Source organism: Bactrocera dorsalis, chromosome 3 (assembly GCF_023373825.1).
Source record: "Bactrocera dorsalis isolate Fly_Bdor chromosome 3, ASM2337382v1, whole genome shotgun sequence".
NCBI classification, from domain to species: domain Eukaryota; kingdom Metazoa; phylum Arthropoda; class Insecta; order Diptera; family Tephritidae; genus Bactrocera; species Bactrocera dorsalis.
In genome coordinates this window covers 78,591,503-78,617,823 of record NC_064305.1, presented here as the reverse complement: position 1 = coordinate 78,617,823, position 26,321 = coordinate 78,591,503, and the positions used below count along the sequence as shown (strand labels likewise).

At 34.6% G+C, this 26,321-nt stretch overlaps 1 protein-coding gene across 3 annotated transcripts in view; it reads right to left on the bottom strand.

Annotated features, from left to right (window-relative positions):
- LOC105234256 (GTP-binding protein RAD) overlaps positions 1-26,321 on the bottom strand; it is a 140,066-nt gene that overhangs the window by 83,132 nt on the left and 30,613 nt on the right. For all 3 annotated transcript variants that reach the window (XM_049453816.1, XM_049453817.1, XM_049453818.1), the window contains one exon: positions 4,474-5,114. In XM_049453816.1, coding sequence (XP_049309773.1) covers positions 4,474-4,695 — 222 coding nt within the window. In that variant the 5' untranslated portion in view covers positions 4,696-5,114. The remainder of the gene's footprint in view (positions 1-4,473; positions 5,115-26,321) is intronic.

The window sequence follows — 26,321 nt, the reverse complement described above, 5'->3', positions numbered from 1 at the left end:
ACTGAGTTGAAATGTAATATATTTGTAACACAGACGATTCTTCTTATCGTCATCCGAGTCATCCTCCATAGAACGTCAATACCGTGACTATGTGCTACAGATAAAAATTGTGTGAATGGCAAAGGGCGCAGCTGAAGGCTTATTTGTCTGTGGCGTTCATCAAGCTTCAAGTAGAATACTAAGCGGCAATAAATACGCTCAAAATGCATCAAATTTTGTGCTTGACTTGTTCATTCAAGCATAGAAGGGAAAGTCACGGGAGACTAGTTGAACTGGGGTAGTTAGTCGGGTAATCTAGGGTTTACCAATTGACTTATACTACCTATACATACCCCAATTGCAAAAATTTATAGACATCAGTAATTTAATCGTTAATTGTCCAATTAGTATTTAATTGTCAATCAATTGATAATAGTTTTCATGTTACCTTGTAATATTGTCTAATTACTACACATCTGCCAAGTACTAACTGTTTAAGCTCGTTAAGTTTCAATTCTAAAGACGTTAATTTAATTTATGGTTTAATTATTTGTCATAATTTCATTAATTTATGAGAATTTTTCAATGTTGTTAAAATACCGTCTGATCAAATTTGACTCGGACTGATCCATTTTAAACTGCAAGGGCAAACCGAATCGATAAAAATTCCTGGATTGGTACAAGTTGCTGTATAACAACTATTTCTGAATTAATGATTTTTGGCGGGATACTTTATGGACACGATAAGTTTTCCAGGCGATTATTACCAAAAATTTCAAAATTTTTTTTGAGGATAATAAATTTAAACATTTTTCCAAAAAAATTCGTCTTTTATTTTAAATCTTTTTTTATATGCTTACCTATAATAATTTTATAAATTTTTCAGGAAATAAATGTTTTGAAAAGTTTCCCAAAACTTTTTTATACATACTTACCTATAATATTTTTTTCGAAAAATTTTTTAGAAAACTTTCAAAATTTTTTTCAAAAATAATTTATTTAAAAAATATGTCGAAAAAAAATCTAAATTTGACTCGGACTGATTCATATGAAACTACACGCTCAAGTTATTTTATACTCGTGTGAAGTTTGATATCCATATCTGAATCAGTTTTTTTAGCAGCTGATACTTCATAGAGACGAAAACTTTCCCTGGCGATTATTACCAAAAATTTCGAAATTTTTTTCAAAACTAATATATTTCAAAAAAATTTCGAATTAAATTTTAATATATTTATGAATTTTTCTAAACAATTTAATTTTGAAAACTGTTTTGAAAACATTTTCTAAAAATAAAAAATTTTCAAAACTAATATACATATTTCAAAAAAATTTCGAATTAAATTGTAATATATTTATGAATTTTTCTAGAAAATTTAATTTTGAAAACTGTTTTGAAAACATTTTCCAAAAAAAATTCTAAATTTTCCAAATTTTTTTTATATGCCTATACTTTTGTGAATTTTTCTAGAAAATTTAATTTTGGAAAATGTTTTGGAAAAATTTCCAAATTGTTTTTCTTATAATATTTTTATTAATTTTTTCGGAAAATTGTTCGGAAAATAAATTTAAATAGTTTTCGAAAATTTAATTGTGAAAAATCTTTGAAAATATATCGCTTGTGTTTTGGGGAGTCTATCTTATTGCGAACACAAGCATTTTGGTGGCATAAAGTATTTAGTGAAAGATGCTCAATAAGAAATACTGCCTAGCCGTTCTACGTGAAGGAATTCGTCATAAACAACCAGATTTGTGGGACTCCTGAATTTTCAGTACTACTGTTCAGTTGTTAATTTTTTGGATTTCCGAAATAAAATTCTTAATGTTTTTTTTTTTAATTTTCACAAAATCAAATACTAGTTACAATATCAGAATCTCGATTGATATCTGATATACGAATAATATCCATAATCAAACGATTTCACAAACGCTTGTTTCACTCTTTTATCCATAATATGAAAACGAACAGCAAAGAACATTCCAAAAATATTCCTTAATTTGTAACAAAAAATATTTCATTCTCTTTTCCTCAATCTGCATTTCATAATTTTCAGCACAAATATTTGCCAATTTAACGAAAATATTTGTTTACAATCATCCTTTGCAATTGTTACGCAAAATCAAATTGTAATTGAAATTCACTTTCAACACACAAAAACAAAAATATTTGAATTTTCGTGGTTGACATGCCTCAATACATATATACTCGTATATATACTATATACAGTTATATGTATATACAAATGCATTCATGTAAATATTTATGCGCGTTTGATAGTTCCCATTTTGGTATTTTAGCCGAAAGTCACCATCGACCGATATGAGTTGTTGTTGTGAGTGTTAGTGTGTTCACTGCAATTTCCTATTTCCCGTGGTGTTGTGCCAGTGTTCCGTTCTCGTATTTCCGTTTGGTTTGATGTTTTTGCCAGCGCTTGTGGTGTCACTGCTATAAAGGGAAATTGTTTTCCGCCAATGGTTTCAAGCAAAAGCAGAAAGTCGTCTCTCCTTTTTGGCGTTGTTGGTGGTTTTTTGCATTTGCCATTGGGAGTTTTTAAATGCAAATTTCTTTGGCATATCTCACGTGTGATAGCTAACCATTTAAATAGACACTTAAATATAGATAGTAGGAGAAATAATGGGATGGAATGGCCTTTGAGTATTTAGTGTATCTTCAGTCTCTTATGTGGAAATTCCAACCAAGTTCTTATAATTTTGACCAATCCTTTCTTATAGGCGTAGACACCGCTTACGCGATTATAGCCAGTCGTTTCTTCTTTTCGCAACATGGCGGCAATTGGAGATTCCAAGCGAAGCCAGGTCCTTCTCCATGTGGTCTTTTCAACGAAGTGGATGTCTTCCCCTTTCTCTGCTTGCCCCGGCGGGTATTGCGTGGAACTCTCTCAGAACTGGAGTGTTTTCATCCATTCGGACGATTTGACCTAATTCGCTGAACTAGGAGGACCTTTTTCTCAATTGTCTACCCAAAGTAGTATCACCTGTTGGCAAGAGTTATTCTGTGTTGCATTTCGAGGCTGACGTTGTTTTTGGTGTTAATGCTGGTTCCACGAGAGCAGAAATTATCTATGACTTCGAAGTTATGACTGCCAATAGTGACGTGGGAGCCATGTCGCGTGTGCGACGACTGTTTATTTGATAACAGCAGATATTTTGTCTTGCCCTCGTTCACCACTAGACGCCTTTGCATCGTTTCCTATTAATTCTGGAGAAAGCAAAACTAACGGCGCGATTGTTGTGGCCAATGATATCGATGTCTTCGACATATGTCAGCAGTTTTACACTCTTGTAGCAGATTGTACCTTTTCTATTCAGCTCTGCAGCTCGAAGCTCAAATAATTACTGATCTTGAAAACTAGGTTGCTAACAATAACGCCATGTGAAAACGCTCGTGGTCTAATTGAGGTTAGCCGGTTTAAATGGTCACTAAGCTAGTAAGATTCGCTATGTGTTCTGTGAGATTGACAGGCAATCATCTAGTATGACCTGCTCGTCTACGGACTCTTAATCCGGATTCTGTACTGTCAGAAATTGGACCAAAAGACGTCAAGTCATACCAGTTGAAAATGACTCGCCAGAAATATACCTAGAGATTGGTACGAGCGTTATTCACTTTATACTTCTGGCTAAGTAGAAAGCCATTGCTATTTAACGAGACGGCGCCACTTTCCACAGATCGCATTAATCAATTGATTTATGGAGAGAACACGTTTCACGTTTTGGGTCGGTGGGTTGACCACCAAGATCGAGTGAAATCAAACCGTTAGTGTTTTTCCTGTGAGGATATATAAAATGTAAAGTCTAAACGGATAATGCTGCTTCGATTCAGGTCTTGAGAATATACATCACGCATGTCATTGGGAGTTACAGTCGAAATTACCTTCGAAGTGGTAACATATTGGATTGATAAAAAACCATGTGTGACGTAGCCTCAATAATGCTGATTAAATAAACATTTCCAAAAAAATGGGTCTTGCATTCCAAAGTCTAAAAACCTGATGGGAGCATCAAAATATATCACTCAACTTCCGTACAATGCACCTAAGGCATATGTGGCATTCACATACAATCACAAAAACAAACATATGTTATATGTAAAAAGCAACAACAATTGAGAAAAGCATTTCTTCTTGAAAATCACAACGAACTTTCAACGAAATTTGCCTTTTATGAACTCCTATGTATATTCAGAGTCACTGAACAAGAGCCAAATGCAAAATCTGTGACAGTTGCGGCATGTGGCAACGTAAGTGCAATGCAAACGCATTAAAATAAACGACCGAAAAACAAAAAGAAAGCGATTGCAATGCGAAACGATTGCGGGTAAACGAATTTCTTGGGGCGCAATCTTTTCGAATTTGTAACGAAGGGAAAAAATCAAATATCACAGAAAAATATATAAATACACAATATATAATATATATGAGTGCATATAACCGTTATATAGTGTATGCATGAGCGGCATTTTCGCCAACTTACCGATTTGGCGCCGGTCGTGATGCGCGCACTTTGCGACCGTGTGGCCGGTCGTCGACGCCGATAGCCGGGCGTGCCGCCGCTCTCGGGTGTGGCACTGCCCGACGCCGCGCCGTACGGCGGCATATTATGTATGGCCGTTTCGATGCTGCCGCCGCTCGTTGCGCAAATTGAGGCGCTGCGCGTCTTCTTCTGCATGCGCATCGGTGAAAAGTCGTCGACCATTTTGAGGCTGAATTTTCACTGCACTTTGGATTTGCTCGCCTCGCCTTTGTGATTTGTGATTTGCAATGGTTCCTCACCACGTCGCACGTCTGTTTCGCTGCTTCTTTGATTTTCGCCTGTGCGTTTCTTTGTTTGTTTGTTGGTTTGCGCCGCGCTGTGTTTATTTTCGGTTACAATGTAATGGGTTTTTCGTCGTTTTTGTTGTTGTTTGCTGTTTATTTGTGGTGTCGCTGGTTTACTTTGTGGTTTTGCAAATTTTGGTGTGCTTTCACTTTTTTTTTTTGATTTTTGATTTCAATTACTTTGATTTTTCGTTTAAGTTGTTTGTATTGTGTTGTTTTTGTGCTTATTTTGATTTAAGTAATTATAGTTGTTGGTTAATTTGTAGCAGTAATAAGTTGCAGAAGACGGAAAATTTTCTGAAAAAAGGAAAGAAAATTGTTGTAATTTAGTTGTACTTAATCCGTGTGTTTCATGAAGAAAGACACTAATGGAACAATTAAAATAATTTTGGTAATTTTACTAATTGTTCTTAATAGTCGGGCCATTAGCTAATTACTCAATTATTATTAATTTGACAATAATTTTATGTGGAACTTGCAATATATGAGAGGAAGAATTACCTCAGAAATAAATGTTTCATCGGGCTTAACTTAATTTAAAAGCAATTTCTCATTTTTTCGAAATTAAATTCGAAAAACGAACACAAATATAGGGTGATTTTTTAAGAGCTTGATAACTTTTTTTAAAAAAAAAACGCATAAAATTTGCAAAATCTCATCGGTTCTTTATTTGAAACGTTAGATTGGTTCATGACATTTACTTTTTGAAGATAATTTCATTTAAATGTTGACCGCGGCTGCGTCTTAGGTGGTCCATTCGGAAAGTCCAATTTTGGGCAACTTTTTCGAGCATTTCGGCCGGAATAGCCCGAATTTCTTCGGAAATGTTGTCTTCCAAAGCTGGAATAGTTGCTGGCTTATTTCTGTAGACTTCAGACTTGACGTAGCCCCACAAAAAATAGTCTAAAGGCGTTAAATCGCATGATCTTGGTGGCCAACTTACGGGTCCATTTCTTGAGATGAATTGTTGTCCGAAGTTTTCCCTCAAAATGGCCATAGAATCGCGAGCTGTGTGGCATGTAGCGCCATCTTGTTGAAACCACATGTCAACCAAGTTCAGTTCTTCCATTTTTGGCAACAAAAAGTTTGTTAGCATCGAACGATAGCGATCGCCATTCACCGTAACGTTGCGTCCAACAGCATCTTTGAAAAAATACGGTCCAATGATTCCACCAGCGTACAAACCACACCAAACAGTGCATTTTTCGGGATGCATGGGCAGTTCTTGAACGGCTTCTGGTTGCTCTTCACCCCAAATGCGGCAATTTTGCTTATTTACGTAGCCATTCAACCAGAAATGAGCCTCATCGCTGAACAAAATTTGTCGCGAAACACATTTCGAACCGAACACTGATTTTGGTAATAAAATTCAATGATTTGCAAGCGTTGCTCGTTAGTAAGTCTATTCATGATGAAATGTCAAAGCATACTGAGCATCTTTCTCTTTGACACCATGTCTGAAATCCCACGTGATCTGTCAAATACTAATGCATGAAAATCCTAACCTCAAAAAAATCACCCTTTATTTAAAACTTCGATGCTAACTTTGAAAAAATGGAGGAATTATTTTTTTACATGGCTTAGTCTCTCGTTCCGATTATTTAAGGGGTTATATCCACTTGCGAGACAGAAAAATTTCGTTCTTTTTTGTGAATTTTTTCCAAAGAGGCATTTTACTTTATACATTAATGGAAAAAATGTACTTAAACAGAATTTAACGTACTTTAACAATCAGTGGTTTATGTAAAAAATATTGGATCCCCTAGCTCCTGTAGATGATCTGAGGAGAGACGTCCAAAAAAAGTGCTTGGCGGTGAGTAAGATATCTCTCGTCAAAATTATCTGAAAACCAAAAACAAAAAATATTTAGTTTTGTGATAAATAAGTACAGGTAATGATCGAAGATCTAGTCAAAATTCTGATTTTTGACAAAATGGCGGCTGTTGAAAAGAAAAATTCAGTTTTTCATGAAAATTTTTCACTTCAAAGTGCCTTAAAAAATCGAATTTATTGTCCAAAACCTTATTCCTTCGATCATTACCTGAAAAATATATCTGAGTAAGTCGTGTAAAAATTTCAAACCGATCGGTTTAGCGGTTTCGGAGAAATTTTCATCACCGACTCTGAAAACACGGTTTTGAAATTAACGCGTTTAAAGTTTCGGGAACGATTTACGAAACGTTCTTAGTAATACGCTCATATCTCCGAAACTAATTGTCGGATAGATTTGAAATTTTCAGAGAATATTCTTGTATATGAAAAAAGATCGATTTTCGAAAATCACAAGTGGATATAACCCCTTAAAACCAATTATCTTGGAAATGTTTGCCATTCTCTCTGCTTAAATTTTGAATTTTTGTTTTATTTTTTAGAAAACTTTGTCTTTTTTTGTAGCCACAACTCGATTGTATTGACCAAAAACCGTTTTTTAGGCAGCTGCTAATCACTAATCAAGCTAAATTAAGTCTATTTAGGTACAAATTAAGCCAGTTAAGACCCTAATTGCCTAAGCTAATCGACCTATTTGAAAAAGGTTTACTAATTGTCAAAAAACTATCTTCTTCTCGGGATGACAAATCTAGTCAGCCTCAAACAACAATAGTTTTGACATTTTCTGCTAAAATGTTTCCGTTTCGATGTTTCTTATAGAGAAAAACAAATTTATGTTTAAAATCATTCCAGAGAGAAACATCCTATTTAGGTTATATATAGTAAAATCTAACGTAGAATAACCTTCGCTTAAACTCTTTTTAGAAAAGATGAATACAGTAATTTGGTTGAAGCTTATAATTCTAAATTGTGTTTGGGAAAGTTATGGTCCGATTTTTACTCATTTTGAAATTAGAGTTTCTAAATAATTTGTGATGTCTTTTATTTCGACATAGACAGCAGAATTGGAATGGGTCGGTGCTCCCCTCCCCGCGTGTTTTCTATTACTGGTAAGCGGTGCTTTTCGGTAACTTGGTCAGCGCTGGGCTACCATCGGTTCATGAGCTGTCGCAAAATTCATATGGCCCAAGATTCATCATAAGCGATCTAAAGCGCTCTTCGTCCTCAGTAAGTCGAGTTTCTCCGTAGTTGAGTCTAACCGTTCATTGCCCTTTCGGCAGCCATGCCTTAAAGTTGAGAATCTTACCCAAAGCCAGCTCCAGGAGCTGTATGGAAGAAGACAAAGGAGTAGTACTTCCTTCTTGATTATACCGAGTTTGCGAGTTCAAAGCTTATATTCGTACACTTGAGAGCTTACACTTTCAGATGTCTCACCGAACTGGTTGGAATAGAAATGAAAAGCTTGAACAAATTTTTGTTGGCTAGAAGACGTTTTGTTGACATATAAGTTCGAATTACAGCAGATAAATTTTTATGGCCTCAGACACATATATACATGTTAGTCCCAGTGCGATCTTTGGATCAGCTGTCAAATATAACCTGACCTACTTCGAATTATTGTTGATCATCAAGCTGTTTCTTGGAAGGATGAAAAAGCCTTCAGACTGACATGACATGAAGACTGTGTATGGATATGATCCGATAGGGTCTCTCTACGAACTGCGCCGAAAATAAGATATGAAATATGATGAGAATATGAAACTACAGCTAAAAGCAGTCTCTGCCACGCCCGTTTTAATAGAAATATTTGGGGACATATCCACAAATTAATCTGCTGTATCTTCTTCGTAGCTCAAATGTACTTTAAAATTGAGCTATATAAGAAGGAGGTGAGGTGGTGGTCTGATTTCGCTAATTTTTGCTATTTTAGTTAAGAATATGAAATAAATGTCATGTACCAATTTTACTAGAAATAGGTTGGTCAGGTTCTGAGATACATATAGCTCTCTCATACCATCTCGAGTGTAAAACTTTATTTCTCTGTCGTATTTTGTTATTGATTGGGGCTACTCCCACTTTTTCAAAACATGTAGCTCACAAATACCCCTCGTCACTGCGATTCACTGTACCAAATAAGAGTTCGATATTTTATTTAAATTCTTAGTTATGGCCTTTTATATGTTTTCGTTTAATGGCGTTTTGTGGACGTGGTAGTGGTCCCATTACCCCAGTATACAAACCTCGCTTTACTTTTTTTTCCAAGGAACGTGTGTACCAAATTTCTTGACGATATCTCAATTTTTACTCAAGTTCTAACTTGCACGGACGGGCAGGGAACTGACGGACGGACAGAAAGACAGTAACTTGGATTTCAACTCCTCTCGTCATCCTGATCATTGTATGTAGTATGTATATCTATCTCGTTTAGGTTTGGGTGATACGTACAGAAGTTAGGTGAACAAAGCTATTATACTCTGTAGCAACGTGTTCCAAGAGTATAAAAATATTATATAATGATTTATTGGTGCAAATATACTAATCCATAAAAAGAAGAATACCAGTTAAATAAACATAAATCTACTCAGCCGGAATATCAATCACCATAAGCCTTAAATCCTGCCACTAATATATGCATAGATTTGTAAAACCAAATGTCAATAGACTTAGTCACTCATCTAGAAACATACATACATAAATCCATTTATGCTTAAGCAAATGTAAGTGTGTATTTGTACGAATAATTTCGTATTTTAATGCGCAAATATACATAATCAATATGGCTGGCCACTGTCTGCCGGTTGGATCAAATAAGTTTCGCTTCGCTAGAAAATCAACTCTGATATACATATGTATGTAAGTATACAAGTATATATTTATACAACTAAAGTTTGGTTTGTCGCTCGAATGGTTGTGGGCGTGTTAGTTCTGCCATAAATTTCACACTAAAAATAGGCATGCCATTCCTTCTATCTATAATATTTAATATAGTTTATACATATACATACATATATGTCGTTATATACTTTCAACAAAATTTGTTAAGGTCTCCAACTCATATTTCATGCTGATGACACTTATATCGATTAGCCAAAAAATCGATAAGGCTTGTTATTGTGGCTTATTTTTGGCGCAGACCATAGTGTGGCAGGTGTTTTGGCGCGTCGCTGTAGTGTGTCATTTAGTTAAGTGAAAGATGGGTGATAATGGCCACACTTTAATAATGACTAATGTACTAGAGTATGAATTTGTGAGTTATTATATATCTTTACATATATGTAGGTAATTTGAGAAATTTTATTATTCGTCAATAATTATATTTTTTCTTTGATTCAAATATTTGAGTATTTATGGTTTATTTTTATAACTTTGGTTTCAGATGATCCTTTTTATATTTAATTCGCTTGTGGAATTTTTTATTGCTATTAAATCTAAAAAAATGTATTAAAACCCAAAAATAAGGGAATCAGTCGAGTTTTTTGGATTGTAATTTATATAATTATACCGTCACTATTCATTGTTCAATCTGCACATGCTCAAAGACTTCCAAAGACAAGTGTTCGTGGTGAGGAAGATTTTTCTGATTAAAATTATTTAAAATATTAGAGCCAAAACATATTTGCTATTACAATAGGTGAATACAGCTATGTTTCCATACTTTCAAAATATTTAAAAATTTATTAAAAAAATCCTTTTTCTCAAACGTATATAACCCCCCTTAACTCTTACTTCCGTTGTTTTCCTAACATGCTGTAAACTCTTTAGCTAAATTGATTCTTTTTCATTCACTTATTTTACAAGTTTTTCGATCAACTTAATTTCAATTTCAATAAATTATGAATTTCGCCTCTTTAAATTCTGAAAATTTGGGATTACCACAATATAAGACCGTAAATATAAATTTTGCAAATGATTGCGCCACCTATTGGTCAACTTGTTTTGTAAAAATAGTTTCCCTACATAATATTATATGTATCTGAATTGTAACCAAACTCGGACTAGATTAGGTTAGGTAAGTCTCTACCATGCTCGTGAATCACTCATAGACCATTTTTGGGCCGTTATTCATGAGAAGTGGTCATTCTTTAGAATGCCAGCGCTTAACGCGAATTCCAATAGGTTCTGCGGTGTCACTATCCAAACTTCTACCAGTGTCTCATACCATGTGGTCGCCAAAGCTTTAAATCCTTGCCTTGTTGTGCGAAACAAGTACACAAGACATGCTCCATTCCTTTCATGATGCCTTACCCTTGGCATTTCCTAAATTCATCTTCTTCAGAGAGTGCCGCGACCAGGCTGTGAGTATACCAATCATGTTCGTGCAGTCTCTTCTATCAAGTGTGAGCTAGTACATTTTGGATTCACCGCTTTGCACATGATTTTTTTTTAGTTTTGCATCCCGATAGATCATTCCAAGGATTTTAACCCTTTTTTCTATTTTTTGCTTCTTTTTCGTCACGTTATCGCATGACACCCGCATACCACTCTTGCCAATTGTGTTTCAATATATCATACCAATTGAAAAGTGGGTTCATGTAGTCAACGATTATATTATTGGATCATTATCCCTATCGAGCAATGCCCGAAGGTTCTATATGTAAATTCTCCTGTAGCCAGTCGTTGCCTCTCCGAAAAATTGGACTAGGTGAAGCAAAAATAATTTTCAATATGTCATATGTTGAGTATGACCAAAAAATTCAGTCGTTCCACTCACGCGCTGTCTTATATCATGCTCCTTCGACGGAACAGCTGATATCGGATCACGATAGCATACAGCTAAGATACTAAGTGAACGATTGGAATAAAGTGTTGGTATGGAAAACTTTTTCGTTTGATGAAATATCTTAATACTTTTTATTGCTTAAGGATTTGGTGCAACCTCCGAAGAAATTATTTAGATCGGTTTGCTATAGTGTATAGCACCAATAAAGTTTTTATAAAAAATATTGTTTTTATGAACTTGTAATCATTGTCCCTGCTTTCTCCAACAATCTTAAATTTATTCCCTGAAGTCTCGAACAAATCATAAAAAATATCATTAATTTAGCTGAAGTGCGTTTCTAAAGGTTGGCAATCGAAATTTACCTCAGGTCAGCTGGGGTTACTTTTGTACATGTTAATTGGAGTTTTATTGATGCATGCGTTTGACAAAATATAAATATATGTATATATGAAAGTACCTTATGTGTATGTGTATCTAAGCACCTTTACAAAATTGCTATACACTCTCGTGGCGTAGTCGAGCAGAAGCACATGTTAGTGCTGGCCATTGAGGCGTTAAATCCAACTCAGCCGGCAAGCAAGCCACCAACTAGCTTCTGTGCTTCTGTTATGTATGTGTGTGTTTGGTTGGCGATACTTGGAAGCTGCATGTGTACGCCTTTGAGCCGAAACGTGAGAAGGTTTACGAGCCTTTCACAGGCACTGCTAGCCATATTGGTTGCTCTGCTGTTTTCTTTCATCCTAGCAAAGTCTCCTGACACTAGTTGTAGTTAGCAGTTTTCTCCATTTATGTTTGTTGCTCAACTGAGAAATGCCTTCACCCGACTACTGGCTTGCTGAAACTGCTAAGAACTCGGGCCGAGTGTTTGTTTGTCTTGCAGTTTCATGTGCTTACATGGCAAGCGCAAATAACAGGACTCACATGCTCACCGCTGTCACAGCGTTGTATTTGTGTACTGTCACATATACTTGTATAAGCGGCGGCGGAGTGGCGGGAGCTAAGCTGATAGCAAATTACTTAAGTTGTCAAAGTTGCTATTCTTCGAACTGTAAATGCATATGAGCTGTTACATGACCTCAAGTGGCGTCGCAGATGACATTTCTGGGAAGTTGCTCGAAAATTGAGTATTCATGTCAGGTTGTATTTAGTTATTTTTGTGTTATGATAGAATTTCCAGTATAAACTTTTGCTGATAATGAATGAGGTCATGTATCGAGAGAAGGCTCCATAATATAATTGTGAGAATATTGTAAGCGGATCTTAATCATCACCAACCCAGTTTTTTGTCGAAAACATTATACATATATGTATCTATCCTATCCCTAACCATTTTCGCCCTCATGTACTTGTACAAATCAAAGCCGGCCTAACATTCCTTCTTTTTACTATTTTGTTATCCAAAACCAGCCCTCCTCAAATCAAATCAGCAAATCCTACACCAACATAATTTATGATACTTGCAACAAAATATCGAATTCACCGTTTAACTAGTCCATTAATTCCTTCCCAACTCTCCTCTAACAACTATGTATGTACTTTTTACTTCGAAATCAGCCTTTCACCACTTCCTTCCGCAGCCAGCTCCCTTCACTTTTTTGCTAACTAATAAATTGATGACATCAAATTTATTGCCGCTGTTCAACAACAAACATCATCACGAGATCCGTTTGCGGCCACAAGTGTGGCAGAAAAGTTGCAGCTTTTCCGGCGCTGGCAGAGCACCGCTGGTGGCAAGTGCTGCTCGTTTATTTAGACACATTTTTGCAGCAAATAAAATCGCCTACACACATAAACAAAAAATTCCTCCCATACATACACATATGCTTCAATATGTTCACATATGTATGTATATGAATGTATTCGTTTGCATATGTGCACCGTTAACGGATAACTCAATGAACCCTTGGCATTGGCAAGCTGCTGCCAGTCACCAACAGCCATTACTTTAACGGTTCGTGGCCTTCTTTTAGGCATTTCTCTTTGCACTGCTTTCTTTTGCTTCCTTCCGTGCGATTAATTGATTTTTGCTGACACTCCTTTTAATGGTGGCACGACCGGCTAGTCTGTCATTACCCAGTGCAGGAAAAACATATGAAGCAGTTCGAACCTGAAGGGGGACCCTACCTACCTCGTCCGTTTATTCAGTCAACCACGAATGAAACGTTAGTGACTCTATAAAAATATGCATAAATGATGACCTTGACGAACTAAACCGATTTCGCCAAATTCGTCTGTACGTCAGTCTGTATATAGGCACACTGGCCCACCAGGTTTGAGATAGAGATCTGAAAATTTTCATACGACCTTTTCTCAGCAAGAAGCTGATCATTTGCCGGGAATACCAACCTCGGATTACTATTTCCTATATGCCATACAAACTGTAAAATGAGAATAAAGTCCTAGTATGAAAAACTATTTCAGTTGGCGAGATATATTAATGAAATTTGGTATGGAATTACCTTCTTCTAAAGAACCTCTTATATTAGTTTCATTTTCTCTTGTTCTGAATACGTCTTGCCTTTGTTTCATTGGGTTCGATTTACTCAATTCACTTGCATACATTCACGGCTATCGCATTTGATTTTCCCCTAAAGGATCATCAGCTCATCGAAGCTCAAGGCGCTGCTCGCTCAAGCCTCTGCGTTAACAGACGTTTGCCGTTTGCTATTTTGCTGTCAGCCGAAATTGTTGGCTTACCGTATTGTGCCAACTTTGATTGACAGCAGTTGCTGCTTGCATGATTGTCGTGCATGGCCCGCCTCTTCCATATTTGTATGCCAATATATTCTACATGTACTAGGCACGTAATGACAGGTCTGCCTTCTGCTTTTACTCACTCTTCTTCTTACTTACCGCCCATTGATTTAAGTTTAGTGGGCTTGGTCGCCCAACTTCAGCACATTTATGTTATTTGCCAAGTTCTCTGTTGAAATCTTTGTTTGGCAACGCTTTATTTCAGTTCCACTGCCTCGTCATGGTATTTGACTGGTAATTTACTTCCTGATTAAATCAGACACTTTAGTTAAGTTGCCGTAGGCTTTGGTGAAAGCAATAGCAACGTGACTTAGCGGAAAAGTGTTTGGATTGCTAACTGGCCCGCAGCTTGGCGAGTTGTTGCTTGCCCTTTAGGGATATGAATGCGATGTAATGAGAATAATATGAAAATAATTGCTAAAATGTAGTAGAACGAGAAAGAGGAAATATTTTCACAGCAAGCATACTCTTAGCATTGACTGCCATGGCACGAGTTTACATTTCAAAATGTTCATGGAAGTCTATGAAGACTATACTATATGTTGGACTTAAAAATACATTTTTGATATTTGACAGGTTCCATGTGATATCTTGCGGTGGAGGAGGATTAATGTTGCTCTTCTGCTTTCGAGAACATAAAGTTCTCGCTTTTGAAGCGCATGGAAACATATAATGACAAAACTTTCCAATTTGAGGTACATACTATATAAAAAAAATGATTCACATAGTGACTTTATAAAATGTTCTATAGAAAATATGTTTAGTACCTAGAAGATATAATACAAAGTACCAAAAATAACATTCAGCATTGTTTCCTACTTATAGTGCGTGTAAAATTTCTTTATTATTGAATTCAAATATTTCTGAAAAAATAACATTACACTGTTGCCAATTTTTTCTATGAATTTCACTTTCGCCTTCTGGTCTAGAATGATTAATGTAAAGTACCAAACAGAATTGACGTTCAGCATTGTTAGCTATTTATAGAGTGTGTAAAAAATCTTTAATATTCAATTCATCTATAAATGGTATATATGTACATATATATTTCTGAAAAAATGACATTACGCTGTTGCCAATTTTCTCTACGAATTTCACCTTCCCCATTTCATGTCATTTTATTTCTATGAATTTCTGTACAAAACCCATTACTCTGCCTTTGCACACTTAATACGCGCATACATTAGAGACAATTTACCACAGGGCATGCACATTTAGGTAAATACGCCTAAATATATGCACGTTTTTTTATTGCTCCTGCAAATGTTGTACAATCAAGCCTTGATTGAGATTCACACGAATCAAATATACATTTCCAATCATCGATAGACATATATTATAAATAAAGAAGTGTCTATTTGACTGCGAAATTTATGGTACATACTCTTTTTCGAGCACTTGATACTTATTTATAGACAATTTGTTTTGTTTTATTTCGCTTCTCATTATCTGCTTGATTTGTGAATTTGTCTTTGGCCCTCATAAACGACGACGACGCCGACGACGGATGACAGCGACAAAGTGTAATTTTCCAAGCGAATAAATTTGAATATCACGGTAATTGCCCAATTTGTAGGCGCACAAATTTATGCGGATTGAAAATCTGAGCTGTGATTTGTCTTGCCGTTGCGGCAAGCCGAAAAGTATGTACGAGAGAAATGAAGTGGGAACAATGAAGTGCTAACCTCTGTGTATTTTACCTTTGCAATGTTTTTAAGTATTTATAATAGAAATATTTTTCTAATAATATTTGTATAATACCATATACTATGTTAAATCATTATGTCCAGTGAAACTTTCACATTTTATTGCACTCTTTATCTCTTGATGAGCATGTTTAAAGATTACACTGCATCTGTCAGCAGTGTCATAATTTTATCAACATATCAAGTGGTGGTTTATGCATCGTTATAGTTTAAGATTATGCCTTGTGAATCCCCTTTAGTTGCAGTTGATATAACAAAAGCGATTAATATCCCACCGAAGCGATAAAATATCGTGTGATTAATGGCAGATGTCTGAAAATTCAGTAATCAACTTATGGCAATGTCGAAATATATACAAAGCTATGGCTACCCAGTCAGCATAAGCCTTTGAGCTCAATGTTGATATTCTTGGTAGTTATAAATATTTAATTTAGAATATTTGTGTGTGATATTGAATAATAAGGTTTTAAATTATTTAAAATATTGGAATGGAAGGTATTTGCAGAAAAAATGAAAAGAGGGTATTAATGAAATTATTTTTTTGTACAGAGTTGCCACATAATTTGAATTTCGAAAATGTTCGTTTTAGTTTGGAATATTTAATTATATTTACCAAAATATGTAAAGGAAAAGTTAACAATACGGCAACGCTGAAGATTTTATTTTCTTAAAAATATTTGAAAAATCATTATTTTTAAGAAAATATAAATACTAATTAAAAATCAAATACAGTTTTTTTGCTCAGTGTTGCCACATAATTTATATTATTATTAAGTCTTTTCTTTAATATTCGATTTGTCTTAGCATTCATATGTATACTTTTTTCTTATAAAAAATCAATAATATGGCAACTCTGAAACTTTTAAAATTAATTATATTATTAGTTATTTGTACGAAAGAGTTCAAGAGTGTGTTGACTATACTAACTTTTTCTACAAAGTTGCCACATAATTTGAACTTCTTTGAAATTATTAAACATATTAGAAAGAGCATTATTTTTAAGAAGGCGTAAATATTAATGTTCTATTTATATACATTTTTTTAGAGTATCCTTTTCCCTTCTCGAATATTTGCAATATGAAAAATCAACAGGATGGCAACTCTGAGAATTTTGAATTATTTAAAAATTAACAAACGAATTGTTTAAAAAAAAGTAAATATTTATGTATTAACTAAACTAATTTTTTGTTCAGAGTTGCCACATAATTTGGAAAAAAATTGAAATAAAATTCGTTGGTTTATTTAATTGATTTTGGGTATAAAAAAAAAAAGTTTAAAAATAATTTTTTTTTATAATTAGTATCTTCATGTAAAAATTCATAAGTATGGCAGCCTTACTAGCAAAAATTTATTTGAAAATTGCAAAAATGCAAATGTGAATTTACAGGTTAAAACAGTTTTTTTTAATAGATTTTTTGATTCGAGTTGCCACCTAATTTTCATTCTTTTTAAATAAATTGCTTATTGAAAAGATAATTGGTCACGAATATTATCGGCTTTTAATAGCTCATGATACTTGATTTTTGTGTACAAATTGCCACTATACAAAAAATTATACCAAAATAAGACAGTAATGAATGTGGTTGCCACCCATAAATTTATTAAGTCAATATAAAGTTCGCCATAAAACACTAAAAATTGTTAGAAAAAGATGTTTACATTTAAAAAGCTTTTAACAGTTTTTTGCTTGTGTTGGAGTTGCCACTCATTTAAAAATAATTATTTTTAAACATTTTCCTTAAAAATGTAAGGGGCATTTAAAAGTTTTTTATATAACTGTGAGGTAGTCAATAATTATAATAATTTTTTCATAGCAAATTTTTGTGTCAGAGTTGCCACTTATCAAAATTTTTTTTTTTCAATTCTTTTTTGAAATTTAAAAGCGGAATTAAAATTTTTTATGAAATAATTATTAAGAAAACTCTTTTTTTAACTGTGATGTTGCCATTGATTTTGTTACTAATTTATTTACATTTTTGTATTACTGGGTACCCTGAAAATTTATGAATTTATTTTTATTATACTCATATGTATGAGTGAGTGTGTCATTCCGCGCCAACAGAGTGATAAAGATATAAATAACATATTACGCAATTACAAGCTCGGGAAATGTCATAAAATAATAAACATTTGTGTTGGCATTACTTGTTCCAACAAAATTATTGATGAAGTGAACTGTTAATGATAAGATAACAGTTTAACGCATTGATGACTTTGCTCTTTGTTAATAGCTTTAGCAACAAATTGGTAAAAATGTTTTTGTCGAAGCAGGTTTGACTTTCGATATGATGATATCACCTCACATAGAGTTTGAGGTTAGGGACTTGTATGCTGCAGTTCTGAGTAAAAATTTGTGGTACACTAATGAACAGCTGATCGATCATATGGAGAATTGAGCTGAAAGAAAGTTGAGAGCAGTGTTTTGAGATTATCGTAAGAATAGAGAGGAACTAACTGATGATTCAACTGACCTGAGAAGATTTTGGTCAATTATGGTGAGAAAATCGATCTCTACTGACCCAGAAAGCAATAAGCATTCCAAAACTATATACAGCTGGAAAGAATTGGAAAATCAGTATATACTCCCACTCTGTGAGCTCAAAAACTGTCTTTAGGTACGCTCAGTATGTTATAACTAAGTTTTCTCCATGCAACAGGCAAGCGAGGCTAATCTATGGACTCTGTATCGTTGCATTGCTATCAGCAAAGTGAGTGAAAGCAACTCAATATAGTCAAGCTGGCGCATTGACATTGAGCACGTCACAATCTGTACAAATATTTGTGCATGTTTGTGTGTGTGTGTGTAAAGTAAACATTTACCAATATAACTGTAATGGTCTTTGAGGCCTACACCAGCGTATGTACATAGTGATACTGCCAATCTGATGGCCGCTGGCAGGCAAAAGCGGCTGGAAATGAAAACATCTGTGTTGTTAGCGTAAAGTAAACAGCCGACGACAGTGACAACACCAGCACCTGTCGCTTGTGGATGCATGTGAAATGTTGACAACCAACACTGCCGGCTATTGGTACAATCGTCCGTCTGTCCATACTTCCATCCGTCTGTCTGTGCGTCCATCCCTTCACTCATTCCGTCCATCCGTCTTGCCATCCATTGGTCCGTTTGTCGGTCTGTTGGTTTGGCGTGTAAGTCATTTGAGCGTTAAATAACACGTCACAACACAACAAAATGGCTTCGTGAGTGCACTTCAATCGATGGGTGTATTTGAGGCGGAAACATTTCCCTTGTCATCGTTGTCATCCTGTGGGCGCGTGTATGACATTGCGATCGGTGTGTTAAATTCACCGACATCTAACGAGTGTGTGACATAGATACTTGAGTACGGCTCAATGGCAGTGAAAGCTTGTTTGTTTTGAATGTGCGTCAATTGTAAAGTTTTGCATAAATATTTTTTTTTTTAAATCCTGAAAAAATATGGCAAGCATGATATGGGTAACTCCTGTAGGTTTCGCCCCCTGAAAGCCTTTGATAGAAGGCGTGCTTGGATTTCTTTGCTGGACAGAATATGATTTTGTCAATATGTTATTTAAAACATTTTTTATAAGAAAAAATTACTTGGTACTCAGCATATTGTTAACTGTCACAAAAATTTATTATTTTTATAAAAAAATTGTAATTTTAGTAAAGGCATGAATATTTTATTGATTAAGTATAAAGAAATACCTATAATTTTTAAAGGCAACTAGCAGAATTGGAATCATATTTTAACAAAATTTATTTAATTAATTAAATTTAAAAATAGGTGCAACTTTAATATTGATGTTTCTTAAAAACCCTTATTTTCCTAATAACAGTTCGAAAAAATATAAAGTTTAGGGATTCTTCACAATACCATCCAAATAAAAATTTAAACCAGGTGGCAACTCAAACTTTATTATTTAAAAAAAAATTAACGAATTGGTTCTAAATTTGTTAAGTAAACTATAAACGTCATTTAGAATCAGTAATAAACTTTTCGATCAAAAATTTAATTTAATTTAATAAAAAGGTGGCAACTCTAGTGTTGATGTTTCGCAAAAACCCTATTTTTCTAATGAAAAATTTCAGAAAAGGTACAAAGTTTACGAATTCTTCATAATATCATCCAAACAAAAATTAAAACTAGGTGGCAACTCATATAGTACTATTTTAAAAAATTAACGAATTGGTACTAAATTTGTTAAGTAAACTGTATACGCCATTTAGAATACATAATAAACTTTTGGATCAAAATTTTATGTCTGCTATAACATTTAAGGAGCCAATTGTTTTTCTAAAAGTTGGCAACCTTGTTATTGTATTTTTATACTAACGGGGCTAAATAAATAAATCTGTAATAAAACTTAACATATATTTGGCTCAAGAATAAAAAAGAATCTGAAATTTTCTTAACAGGTGGCACCCCTTTCTTTTGTTATTTTTTACAAAGAAATAATTTTAAAAACTTTAAAGTTAAATTATTTACTTAGAATAGAACAAGTAATAAAAATGTACAAAATAACCATGATAGTTTCACTTTTTATTATTATTGAAATGTGGCAACTTTATTTTCGCACCAATAAAGCTGTAAATTATAAAAAAAAGCTAAATTTTATATAGGATTTTTATTTATGATTTAATTTTGATTTAATTATATAATCCGCTATATCTAAGGGCATATTGTAGACCCTGGCCCTTCAGGTACACTCTGAACCATCATTAACTCACTTTATACTCTTTGTTTTATTTAAGTGTTACCTGCTTTGGTTTAGAATTTTTATTTCTCACCTAAGCCTCTTAATTTTGCTTATTTCTTTAATGTTTCCATTTTCCATTTCTTTTTTATTTTATTTCCCCTTATTACACCCTCACCTCATCAGATTCTCATCTAAATCCGCACCTTTTTATGCAAATACGATTTTTTTCTCTGAAATTACAGTTTAACTCAACGGACTGTGAAAATCCGCGAAAAGAGGCGTCAAAGCCCGCCTAAATGATTCGCATTTCCATACAACAACAAACATTTTGCTTGCGAAAGCGTAGAAATAAGGGAAATAAATAGCGAGTACGCGGAAATGGAAGGGGAAATCGAAGATTGCAGAAACGTGGAACAGTAACGGTTGGAGTAAGGTGAGCGCTTTAATATTGAATTTTTGGAATATTTTTAAAGGAAAAAGTTAGCTATTTGTTAACAAAGTAACTAGTTGCGAATTAGTTCATAATTTACTTTATTGATTTATTTATTTTTACTTTCAAAGCTATGAATTGTGATTTGTCGTTATAATTCTAGTTGTCTGTGCGAAGTTTGATTCAAGTTTTTTGTAAAAAGAATATAATTTTCTCTAAGTTCTTCCTGACAAAGTGAAATATTTAAAAAATATTACGTAATAGTAGCGCAAAGGGTGTTTACTTATTGCTTACATTACTATAAGTTGTTGAATTTTACAACTGCTTACTCATCTCTAGAATCTTCCGGACTCACCCAAACGTAACTAGTTTTGAACTAGTTTAAATTTTTCTAATATGAAAAAAAATTTCGTCTTAAAGTGTTCACGAAAATGTTTTAAAAGTTAAACTCTTCAATTGCGGACTCAACCAGAAGTAACTAGTTGTGGTCCAGTTTTAAATCCACTAATTTAAAAGTAATTTTATCTGAAAGTGTTCAAAATAATGTTTGAAGAGTTAAATTCTTCAACTTCGGACTCAACCAAAAATAACTAGTTTTCGACTTGTTTAAATTTAACCAGTTAAGAAGTACTTTTTGTAATAAATTGTGTAATGCTGATGAGGCATGTATTTCAGTGCATATCCTTAGAAACTCTTTTATAAGCCACCATATTGCTCACAGCTAGTTTTTGTTGCTACATTTTTAAAACTAGAAACGCATAATCTTTGCAACACACCGCAGCCTTCACTCCTTACTCGCAGCAATACTCACTTTCCTGCATACTTCGGTAACAGCAGGTGCGTGTCGTCTCTCAAGCTTTCGCTTAATATGCGCCGTTATCTTTTAGCTGTTTGTTAGACAACGTGACAACGGCAGGACATCTGTTTGCTTGTTGTCCGTCAGCGCTGCACAACATTGTTGACGCTGACAGTTTCCACGAAACTTTTACGACCCACAAATATGCCGCCTTCAAGCACTTTCATTTCATTATTTGTCTCAAATGGGCGCGCGCACGCCTACTCCTTTCTTTATTATCCTGATTTCGTTGCTTTCTTTTGGATTTTATTTCATTTCTTTCTTAATAATACTTGTGGCTGTCTGCGGTCTCTGCTGTTTGTGTGCGTGCTCAAGTGGGTGTGGTGTTGCCACTGTTTTCGTGTTTGCTTTCATGTTTTATCAGTATTTGTAGGCCTGCTTGTTTGTTCGTGTGTTTGTTTGTTTACTTTTCGCGCACACACTGTCTTTGGGCGGATGTTATTTATTTTTATGGTCGCCTGTCGGCATGTAAACTTTTTTGCTTTCATTGTGATTTTGTTTGCTTTCCTCCATGTTAGCACTCCTTTCGCTCGCAAGGCTACGCCTCCTTCTGGCACTCCAGCCGTGTGCGTTTTTGGTGTTTTTGCTTTTGATTTTGTTTGGTTTGCCCGAATGCTTGCGTTTGATTCGGCTTTGTGTTTTTTGAAAATCTGTTCATTTGTGCCAGAATGGTTTGAATGTGCGTGGATTTTGGTTGTGTGTGTGTTATCGGTGTGTTTGTGTGTGCCACCACTTGTTGCTGTCGTTTCAACGTTTTGTTGCTGTGGGCTATGCCACGGTATGGTCGTTGTTTTTAAAGCTTTTAAGCGCCATTTCGGCTGAGCCGTAAATTACTTCTTTGTCTGGATCATCAAATGCTGCTGGAAATTGAAAGGATACTCAGGCAATTTTCATTTCGCTGCGGATATTTGTTTATTGAGCATTTAAAACGGTTTTATTTTTGCGTGCTATCAAACTTGGAATTTTTGGTGCGAGACATAAAAGTGCCAATTTCAGTACTTTTTAGTGGTATATTTGTGAAGAGTCTAGTCCTTCTGACAAGATTTTTTCTATAAGCTGGTTACTTTTCTGCTTAATATTGGAAGTTATGAGTTTCAGATATGCTTTCCCGAAGTAAAATTGCATACATTCTGCTTTGAATTGCTACCAAATTTTTCGTCTTGATCTCAACTGGTCCCTAGAAACATTTTCTGTCGGTCTCTAAGAAAATGTTCCCTAGACTATTCTACAGTAAAAGGCACCTTAGCTACAAAAAAAAAAAAATTGAAAACTTGCTAGATTCTATATTCTATGCAGCGCTCTTAATGACAAGTATAGAATTATTTTGAATTTCCCAAAAAACCATGGTTTTTAATTGAAAAGCTTAAAATTACTGTTATCTTTATGCATAAAGGTCTTATTTAACCCTAACTCAGTTTTTTTTTTAAACAATTTATGTTACTCAAGAAAATATAAGACCTGCTTTTTTCCCCCCTGACACATATCAATAACTAGTTGCTAACTAGTTCATATAAGACCAGTTAATATCAGGTGTTTTTCACCCACTGTAGTCAGAAGTAATCTTTTTGTTAATCGCAAACGGTTCAATCCCTAGGTCTAGCCCGATGTTTTGTGCCCGATATAAGTATCCACGATATGTATAACGGTTTAAACTCACTTTTATTTAAAATTTCTTAAGCAGTTTATGCTGGTGAAGAAAATATAAAACCTTTTTTTCTCGTAACACAACCTAGTGTAACTAGTTGGTAACTATATCACAAAAAACTACTTTATTACTGAACCTAGGGTACCTAGTTGGCAACTAGATTATAGAGAACTAGTTTATTATGGATGCTTTCACACCACTGTTGTTAGAAATGACTTTTTTGTTTAAAATTTTGCTGTTCAGAATACTTTTGGCTACTGAAGGCCTAACTCTGTTTTTCAGCATATAATTTTTTGAAAAGTCCTCATGGAAGCAATCTGTTGCATCAACTCCGTTGAGCTCAATAATTCGAGGTTAGTTTCAGTACTTTTGTGTTAAAATATTTATAAATATACCAAAAATATACCTATTCATTCAGAAAAATTATAAAAATATATTTTAGGAACTAGAAGTACATTTAGTTTTATTTTTAAGCAACATCTGTCATTAAAAACTCTCGGCTGAGAAAAAATGTTTATCAAAAAATTATTACACAGTTGAATTGCCATAACTCAATTTTGAATTGGCAATAGAATTCAAATTTCATACAAATTTCCTTCCAGAACTCGAAGTTCCACAAACTTTTTTTTGTGCATTATAAAGATTCGGGTTAGGGAAGTACAACTGTATATATATTTTCTTAATTTCTTATAAACATTTTTCTTACTACAAAAAAACTACCAAAAACCATTTTAACTGAATCTCAAAATAAGCTGCAGCTTTCTTCCTTTTCACTTTTTTTAACCATTTACACATTAACACCTTCAGCTGGCAACAATTTGTTCTTCAATTTCTTATTTTTAATAAGCGAAAATCTGTTTCCAACAACACCAGAAAATTTTTGTATTTTAACATTTTTTAAATCCGCTGTACCTGTTTTGGGGCTTTGAACGTAATCCGGCAAACAAATTGAAAGTATTTTAAAATTCCCCTTAGCTGGAGAGGCTGTCAAGTGCCGGTGCAGCATGTTCTCTGGTGGTTTGGCCTGTGCTTCAAATTTTCACACACAGTCTTAAACACTTTTCACAGACATAACGTTGCACATATGTTATTAACACATAACTGTACATGCATATGTGGGCATATGCGCTCTCATTTGGAGGTAAATTTCGCAACTTCTCATATTAAAAATTAAAAATTCATTTCCATAAAATTCCAGCAAACGGTAAACTGGAAATTTGGAGTGTAGCACGTTTTTCATATTTCTCCAGTAATTAAAAGTATTGTGAGAACAAAATATGTGAGTTACGTGTATATATATAATAGTTGCATAAGTGTATGCAATGGACGGCTTAAGAGATTTTAATCAAATTTCGAAGAAGGAGAAATGTTTTTGTTGTTTAAAATGGAGAACCGAGATTATGGTGAAAACAGTGAATTTATTTATAAAAACTACTACAAATCCTGTCTTAATAAGAATTTGGCATATTGATAAATAACTTAATCATAAAAAATGTGAAAGTTTAGTTTTTCTTATTATATTGTCATTTTTGTTCAAGAATTTTGTCATTGAATATGACAGTACATAGTATGAGGCGCATTGAAGGATGGATCAAGGATGAATCGAAAGTAAAAAGGAAGACTGGAGGGAAAGTGCTCTGTCAGGTGCTCTAAATCAATTCTTGTTTCAGACTGCCAGACCTCAGTAGTGTCTTTGAAGCAGAAGTGACAGTCATCAAGGTAGCAGCAGACATACCTATCCGAGGTGGGGTTTCTTTTAAAGTCGTTAAATCTGTGAGCTGCGCGGGAGCTCAGCATGCGTTGGTCAGTGCCTGTACTGTGAATTTGGGAAAGCCCTCTGGCCTTGAGTGGAATGTAAAAGATTCATTGAACTACTGGTTCTTAGCAAGGCTCAAACTGGCGTAATAATAATTGTCCTAACTTGGCACTGTCCAATTGACACTCACGTGGTGAGGCTAAAGAGTTTAGAAAACGCACTTCGTCAAAATTGCAATGAAGAAGATGAGGTGGAAATATCTAGCCTCTTTTTGATGGACTGTCCAGCTTTCGCCAGACTAAGGTTGAAGCATCTCGGCGAATCGGCTAGAATTTATATAGCCAATAAATTTGTAATAGGCTCTAGGCGTTTTGTCGATAACGACTATCTTTTTAATCCATACTTAGGAGTACTGGACATCACAGCGGATAAGCGTGTCTAGGCGTTCAAATGAGAACAAACTGATATTGCCAGATCATCATGTGAACTATCTTGGGATTGAGAAAACTATAGACATTAGTTGGTATTATTAATATTGCATGAACATTTGATTGCAGAAAATATTTTTCACGTGGAATCCCAAAAAATTCGTCGATCGCTCAAAAAAAAACAGCCTCGTGTCGACGAAGTGCTTGAGATTTGATTCAACCCTAAGACCATCTGGAGCAGTAAAGATTCCGGCAGGCGTTATTCAAAGATTGCTCAATATCGAGGAAGGTCCCAACAGCGAATTCTTTAACCCTAATGGCTTCCTCAAGCCATGACTCGATGAGATGAAGGGCAGTATCCACTGACTTGCCTTTACAATAAGTATGTTGCGCTCTTGTTAGATAGTCCCTGGTATGCGCTTCCTTATGTACCAGCCCATCAGTCCCTCCAGAGTTTTTAGTAAGAAGAAGGAGAGGCTGATGGTCCTAAAGTACTTGGATGTAACGTTTGAGCCTCGTTTTAAGACTCCGAGATGTAACCCAGTCTTATGCAGTTCGCAGATAGGTGCCAACCAGCTGCATGACACCTTGACAGCCCGTTGCAGCTGCGCTGGTATGGTGGCATCCGGTCTAGAGGAATTAAAAGGTTTGAACGAATTGATCACCCAGGTCAAGTGCCGTTCATCCAGAAGGTCTACAAAG